At 39.9% G+C, this 8116-nt stretch overlaps 1 protein-coding gene across 1 annotated transcript in view; it reads left to right on the top strand.

Annotated features, from left to right (window-relative positions):
- Positions 1-436: 436 nt before the first annotated feature.
- LOC102855312 (A-kinase anchor protein 13-like) overlaps positions 437-8116 on the top strand; it is a 28535-nt gene continuing 20855 nt past the window's right edge. Inside the window, exons 1-2 of the mRNA XM_006885235.1 lie at positions 437-598; positions 5225-5372. Of these exons, the coding sequence (XP_006885297.1) occupies positions 437-598; positions 5225-5372 (310 nt within the window). The remainder of the gene's footprint in view (positions 599-5224; positions 5373-8116) is intronic.

Below are 8116 nucleotides of genomic sequence, written 5' to 3'. Positions count from 1 at the left end.
CCCTAGAATTACTGTATAAATGACCCCAAACCCACCCCCCTACACCCCACTGTTGCATGGATTTTCACTCATAATGCTCCTTCATCAAGTTTCTGAATCTGAGACTGTAAATATTTGTAATTGTATTCTTTTATTTCCTTTTTAACTGTAGTTTCAATGAAAGTTACAAAACATTTTCATTTAACCATTTAAAAAAATTATCTAAAATGCAATTGCAGTTTTTCTGTTTCCTTCCTGTAACGCTGATTTCCACTAATCCTTCTATACCTCTCTGTCTGCCTTTCCTTTAGTGATACTGTTGTTGTTCATTCATTTATTTCCTATTATTTTTTCCTTTGTGAGCCTGTGACTCTTGAGAGCTTGTTTGGAGGTTCTAACAGGGGAGCGCAGCTGCTCGTATACCCTTGGCCGAAGGATGGTCTTCCTTCTATCGGGGATGGTCGTCCTCTTCAACCGAGTGCACAGCTTTGGGAGGGACACACATGGATCGGTGAGGGAGGAAGGGGACACCCGCCTAGCCAGCCAGATCAGTCGAATCAACCCTGGCGATCAATGGGGTGACAGATGTCGCAGCCAGATCACCCTCACATCCAAGCCTGTAGCTCTTGATGGGAAGATTTGCCCATTTTTCTCTCACAGAGCACCTGATGGGTTTGAACTGCCAACTTTTTGGTTCACAGCCTGGCATGTGATGCACTGTACCATGAGAGCCCCTTTATGTATGACCCAGCATATGGTGTATACCCAAAGGTTAAAGCTACAGTGCAGGTACTTGCACACTAGTATGGATTTCAACACTAGTTAATGGCTAAGAAGTGGGAACAACCTTTGTTTCCATCAGCAGGTGAAATGTGTCAACAAAATGTTGACTATACATATGATGAAGTGCTAGTGTAAAAGGAAATGAAGTTCTTTTTTTTTTTAAGCTAAAATAAAAGAATTTTAAAAGATGAATAAAGCAAAAAATAAAGTAACAAGAGTAAAGATAAATAATTAGACACTGCAGTCTAATTAGACTGGGTGAATTGATAGAAGGGACCATGGAGGGCCAGGGGTGGGGGGCGCCTGGTTGCGTGCTGATCTTCGGTGAGGAGATCAGTCCCCAGAGGTCTTGGTGTCCACTAAGGCCATCCTGCGTTCCAGAGTCGCTCGAACGTGTGCCTTTTCCAGATGAGTGGATGCCTTCTCTCGTCCTCACATGCTCACGCCCTCACCCCTTGGTGGGGCCGGCTGGCACCTGCCTCTGGTGCTTCCTCGCCAACCCCATTATCCCACAAGCATGTGATAACCGTCCTCCACTCCCTTGTCGTGGGGATCATGCGGTGTCACCTCCATGGCCGTCATCTCACAGCGATGCACCAGGCGCCTCTGGCTTCAGAATCAGATGGCAGTTGTGGCCAGTGGAGCGCGTGAAGGCTGCTCCGAGGCTCGTGGGCTCAGGCTAGAGGGTCCCGTGCTGGGGTTCGTGTCGCTCCCGCGCCCGCTGGAAATGAAGTTCTGATCATTTATTCCTTGGGATGAGCAAGCCATGAGAGCGTTATTCTGAATAACAATCAAATTTGAAGGAAATAACACTCAGATGTGAAGGACAAATACTGTATGATCTCACATTTATAAAATACATAGACGAGGGAATGATTAGATGGAAAAGATTTTTAGTGATTACTAAGAGGAGAAGAAGGTGAAGCGTTACTCCTTAGAGGATGCTGAGTTTCTCTTAGGAGTGATGAAAATCATTGAGAAATGGCTAAGTAATGATGGTTGGACAATATGGTAAATGTGATTCATGTCAGTGAATTAATTGTGTTCTTAAAAATTACTATAATGGCAGGTTTTTGTTGTATACACACACAATAGTATTAAAATATTTTCTAGATAAAAACTAGGTATTATACTGTAGACTAGACCTTCTAAGTTTGATCTCAGTTTGTCTCTTATGAACTTTATGGTTTGGGTCTTTACTCCCAGATCTCTGATTCACCTTGTTGATTTTTGTATATGGTGTGAGATGTGGGTCCTGTTTCAGCTTTCAGTAGGCAGCAGTCCAGTTTTGCCATACCATGTGTTGAAGAGGTCTTTTGTATCTCTAGTTAGGTTCACTCTCAAGTAGCTCAATTTGTGGTTGGCTATTGTAAATGGTATTGCTTTCTTGATTTTCTTCTCTGAGTTGTCTTTGTTCCTGTAGAGGGATTCCCACTGATTTTTGGATATTGAGCTTCAAATGGCCTACTAACTCTTCACAGTTTTTTTGTTGTTGTTGAGTCTTTGGTGTTTCTTTGTACGCTATTATTATTCTCTAGATATAGTGATGGTTTAGCCCTCTCTTTGCTGATCTGGATGTCTTTTATTTCCTCTCTTGTCATATTTCCCTAGCAAGCACTTCCAGTGCAGTATTGAATAGAAGTGGTGACAGTGGCGGTGTTTGTCTGGTCGCTAGTTTATGGAATAAAGGGACTGCCATATACAGCCAGAAATGCACAATCTGAAGGGATAACATTGATGAATTGGACCTTCTGAATATTAAATCCCTGTGCACATGAAGAACGTTTTCTAACAGGGTGAAAAGAAAACCTACAGACTGGGAGCAAACATTTGGTAATATCATCTCAAACAAGAGTCTCATAACCAACATTTACAGAGTACTCCTGGCCCTCCACAAGAAAAAGACTGATAACCCAATTACAAAATGGGCAAAAGACACGGAAAGAATTTTCACAGAGAATGGCCAACAGACACATGAAGAAATGCTCAGAAATCATTGGCAGTAAGAGAGATACAAAGGGAGGGGTTGGTAAAAGAAAGAGGAAAGATCCAATGTAAAAAACTGTGTATATGAACTTTATGAACTTCGTATATAAACCAGTATAAACACTTTTAAATTGACAAGGGTGCTTAGAAACACTTTTTTTGCTGTCATTTGCTGCAACGTGTTAAAAAAGAAAGAAACCACCAAAAAAACCCACAATGAGATACCATCTCACTCCAGTAACAATGGCAAAGTTCAACAGGACAGCAAGTAATAAATGTTGGAGACGATGTGGAGAGATAGGAACTCTTACTCATTGTTGGTGGGATTGTAAAATGGTGCACCCATTCTGGAAGGCAGTTTGACACTCCTCAGAAAGTTGAACATAGAAATTCCATATGACCCAGCTATTTTACTGCTTGGAATTTGCCCTGAGAAAATGAGAACTGAGGCACAAACAGATACTTGTACACCAGTGTTCATAGCAGCATTGTTCACCATCGCAAGAACATGAAAACAGCCCAGATGTCCAACCATAATCGAATGGATTGAGAAATTATGGTACATTCACACAGTGAAATTCTGTGCAGCACGCAGGAGCAATGATTTTGTAAATTTTGTGTTAGTTCATTGAGTGAACTAACTCAGTTCCATAAGGACAAATACTGTATAAAAGCATTATTGTGGAATGTGTATGAGGATCCAAGAGAGGGGAGGGGCAGAGAGGTGGGGGGGGCGGGTTAATCATAGGGTCGCAGTTTGATGGGTGAAGGTGGGGGTGGTGAAGGAAATGGGAAGGATCTAGGATGAAAAACTTTGTCAATATATTCATATAAGAGAAACCAAAAACTAGGTATTAGACTATAGACCAACTCTTAACTGGTTACTCAATATGGTAATATAAATCTACTTACTGAGAGTCCTTTTGTTCTGGTGCTTTAGAGGAATGCTCTAGTTAAGTATTCACTTTAATAATTAGCGTCACAAAACAGTTTGTGGCTTATTTGGATTCCTTATACATACTAGATTTGAGTATCAACCATGTCCTGTATCCTGTATGAAATAGAAACTGTTCAGGGAAAAAATACTCTGTTTTCAAAATTGACACCCCCCCCACCCCCACCCCCAGAGCATTTCTGCAAGAAGATTTAATCCTAGGTTTGCTTATATAACGTTGCTCTTCAGTATTCAGTAAAATACCTTCTGTTTCTCTGTTATGGCCACAGGGTGGCATGGTTCTCTTCTGGACTTCACTGTTGCTGAAATGGAAAGCAAAAGCATGCTATAAGTAATGAAGGTTCTTTCTTCTATGTAATTCTAAAAAATGGGTTTGGTAGTATTTCTTAATAATACTACAGAATGCCTTTAATTTTTTAAAAAATTTATGGTTATGACACAAATTATTTAATGGTAATTTAGACTGTATTTTTATTTCCCAGATTGTATTTGATTTAACCACTTGCCTTAATTAATAAAACCACCATGTGCATAACCTTGCTAGAGCAGTTATTTGTATCCAAAGGAAAGAAATGTCTTAACTTCAAAATAGCAGCCAAATAACTCATGGGCAAAGTTATTGATGAATTTTATTTGTTTGTTTCATTATAAGGGCTTCAGGGGAGTGGAGGGAGCTCTAGTGGAAGCTAGGGGGTGCACTGCCAACCTAAGCTCCAGTGATTCAGTCCACACCTGGCTGCTCAGAAGAAGGAAGGCAGTCTTCTCCTGTGTGGGTTCCAGCCATGGAGACCCAGTGAGGGATCAGCTCTGAGTCTGTTCTGACTCCATGGTTTTGAGGAACAGTAGTAATAGTAGTAATGCCTGGCCCGCAGATGATCAGAAAGATGCTTCTGAATAGATGAAAGACATTAATATAGACTGGGAATGGAATAGGGTCAAAGAGTTTAAATATTAGCTGCAAGGAAGGAAAACATCATATTCTATTTATATGGTCAAGGAAATAGACTCGGGACTTGAGGTTTTAAGTAATTTTATTAGGTGGGATTTAAACTCAGAGTTGTCCGAATCCCAACTCACTCTCTTCACCTCACCATTTCTAAGCAGGCCTGTGGGAGAATGAGTATTCAGAGTCACTGCAGCTGGAATACAAGGATTGAGGAACATTCTAAGTATGAGCCTGTAACTATTACATACAGCACTTCTATTCCTTGCCTTAGTTTTGAACACCCTGGATACCTGCTTTTTAATCCCTTCACTAAGCAAACATAAAAACTAGTCAGTTTTATGCTTATATATAAGTTTAGTAGACAGCTATCCCTTTTCCATCTCCCTTCTGTAGTCTCAATGCCTGGAATACTTGCTAGCATAGGGTATGCTCAGTAAGTGTATAAGCCTTCTAGAATGTGAGCACTTGTTAGATAGTGGATGCATTTGATTTCCCCCTAAATTTGATGTCTCATAAAAACATGCAAGAGGAACTCTAGTAATGCAAACTTTCCACATTTTCTTTTCTTCTCGTAGGGGGACTGTGTTGTTACGATACTGCTTGCTGAAGAGGACAAAGTTGAAGATGATGTAGTTTTTTACTTGATATTTTCGGGTTCTTCCCTCCATCATTGTACAAGTACCCGGAAAATCAGTCCTGATACGTTGGAGACCATTACACCTGGTAAGTATTTGAATGAAATCTTTATGAGAATAATCATGATCTTCTTACATTAAAAATTGTTTATAGTTGATGAACAGTTTTGTTCCGTGCTTATTAGTACAGAATGGTAGGAATAATAAATCAGAGCAATGCACTATTATCAGATCTTTATTTTAAATATGTACACAGATAATAGATTTTGCTTCTTCTTTATTTGACAGAATCAGGGCCTAATAGAGATAAAACGATGGATGTCCTAAATGGAAAGATAAAATCAATGATTAAAAATATTTTAAGCTAAAATATCTGGAGAAACAAAAATACTAATTTATTGGAATGTGTTCTCCTTTGGGGGAAAACCAAAATATAATGAAAGATAAAAATTTATACATAGTCACAATGGTAATACCACAGCTTTGATTTTTCATTTTCTGTAAGTTAAAGCAAAAGATCAAACACAATTAGTAACATTGAAGGAAACCTAGAGTAGACTGAGAATCCCGGAATACTTACTTGTGCTCATGTGAAACCTGTACCTAGACGCAGGATCAGAAGTTGTCTGAACAGAACACAAGCCCACTATATGGTTTAAAATCAGGGAAGGTGGTCATCAGGGTTGTATCCCTTCTTCATACCTATTCAGTCTGTATGCTGAACAAGTCATTCACAAAGCTATTGGATTTATATGACAATGTCACTGAAGGAAAACACATTAACAGCCTGTTAGGCAGGTGACACAACCTTGCTTGTGGAGGACTTGAAGGGGGACTTTAGACACTTGCTGTAAGAGATCAAAGACTACAGCTTTCAATATGGATTACATCTTGACTTAAAGAAAACAGAAGTCCTCATCACTGATAGGCACTATCGTGATAGATGGAGAAAAGGTTGACATTGTCAGCAGTTTCATTTATTTGGCTACACAGTCAACACCCATGAGAGTAGCAGTTAAGAAATCAAAAGATGTGTTGCAGTGGGAAAATCTGTCAAAGACCTCTGCAGTGTGCTGAAGAGCACTGATGTTTAAGACGGCAGTGTACCTTGTCCAAGCCATGGCATTTTCAGTTTCTTCCTATGCATTTGAAAAATGCTTAGTAGACAAGGGTGTCAGAAGAACTGATGTTTTTCAGTAGTAATACTGGAGAAGAGAACCGAATATCTCATGGACTGACAACCGCCAAGTCTATCTTGGAGGAAGGGAAGCCAGAGTACCCCTTAAAGGCCAGAATGGTGAAACTTTGTGTCATATACTTTGGGAATGTTGTCAGGAAGGATCGGCCTGTATAAAAAGACATCATACTGGGAAAATTGGCAAGTCAAGAGAAAGAGTCAGTCCTCAGCACGCTGAATTGACACAGTGTGTTTGTAAACATGGACTTGAGTATATCAGACGTTGTGAGGCTGGGGCAGGACAGGGCAAGATTTGGATCTGTTGTTCATAAGCCATAGTCGACTCGATGGCACTACCTACGACAATCAGGAAAGACTTAGAAAAGCCGCCATCAAAGCAGAACTACCCTAAATTGTGATTCTTGGTTAGTTGAGTGAGTAATCTTGGTTGCGCTCATAAATTTAAAGGAGTAAGTAGAAAATACTTGAAAAAATGTTTACTAGTTCATAAAGTTGTTACCACTTCTAGTGGAAACTTCTGGTAAAGGACTCACTATTTCTTGGCCTGAACCAATATCAAAAAGTATTGGTTTGAGTTTGGGAATGAGCATCTTTTCTTAACTGTCCCTGCTTGCAAGTTGCCAGTTATTCAGTTTTCATTAGAATATAAAAGGGGAGACCCCTTAAAAACTTCTGACAACTTAACTCTTTCAGAGAATAAAATGCATCTAAATCTTAATAGAATGTTTTAGCCATTATTTTTATATTACAAGAGTTCTGCTTTATGGATTTAGATGACATAAAAGTTATTCTTTATGAAGCATTTTTAGTGCATTGTCATGCACATATTGAGTCAATTTGCAGAGTTGAGTTTTGTTGTTGTTACGCTATTTCCTATAAATTAACTCGATATCTGATACCTACCATATCCTCTTTGGACATCCACTTTGGACATGTTGCTAGGAGAGGCTCTTCCTTGGAAAGGGACGTCATGCTTGGAAAGGTGGAGAGAGAGGAAGACTGTCAATGAGGTGGAATGATACAGTGACTGCAAAGATGGACTCAGGTGTGTCAGCGATGAGGATAACACAGGATAGGACTGGGTTTAGGTCTGTTGTTCACAGGGTCGCAATGAGTTGTACTCAACTTGATGGCACCTAAGAGCCACACCATATTCTAAAAATCACAGCAAGCTCAATGATGAGGGTGAAGACTATTTTGAAATATTTAAGATCTAAAGATTCTCTATAGGACTAGAAATATTACTCCCCAACATTTTGATAGGAAATGTGACAGAGAATTCAGGATAGATAGTGATTTCTTCTCTGACAGTGTTCAGTGCCATTCTTTGCAATGTGAAGCTGCAGTCATCTTGTGTCTTGTGATTATCTTGTCAGAACCAGTTGTCTGAAACTTGAGGTTGAGGCTCACAGATGCCATCAAGTATCACCATTGCTAAGCGTCTATTAGGTGTCAGTGCTCACCAGAAGCCATTCAGGGAGGTGGAGTCAGTCACTGACTATGCTCTTACTAGGGTAAGAGTAGAAGTCATTTTCAAAACGCATGGTTCAAAATTGGGAAGGGCGTACGCCAGGGATGCATCCTATCTCCATACCTTTTCAACCTATATGCAGAACAGATTATCCGGGAGGCTG

This window comes from Elephantulus edwardii, unplaced genomic scaffold (assembly GCF_000299155.1).
Source record: "Elephantulus edwardii isolate Elephantulus edwardi_28Jun2011 unplaced genomic scaffold, EleEdw1.0 scaffold00041, whole genome shotgun sequence".
NCBI lineage: Eukaryota > Metazoa > Chordata > Mammalia > Macroscelidea > Macroscelididae > Elephantulus > Elephantulus edwardii.
The sequence above is the reverse complement of the archived record's forward strand: the minus strand, read 5'-3'. Positions and strand labels throughout refer to the sequence as shown.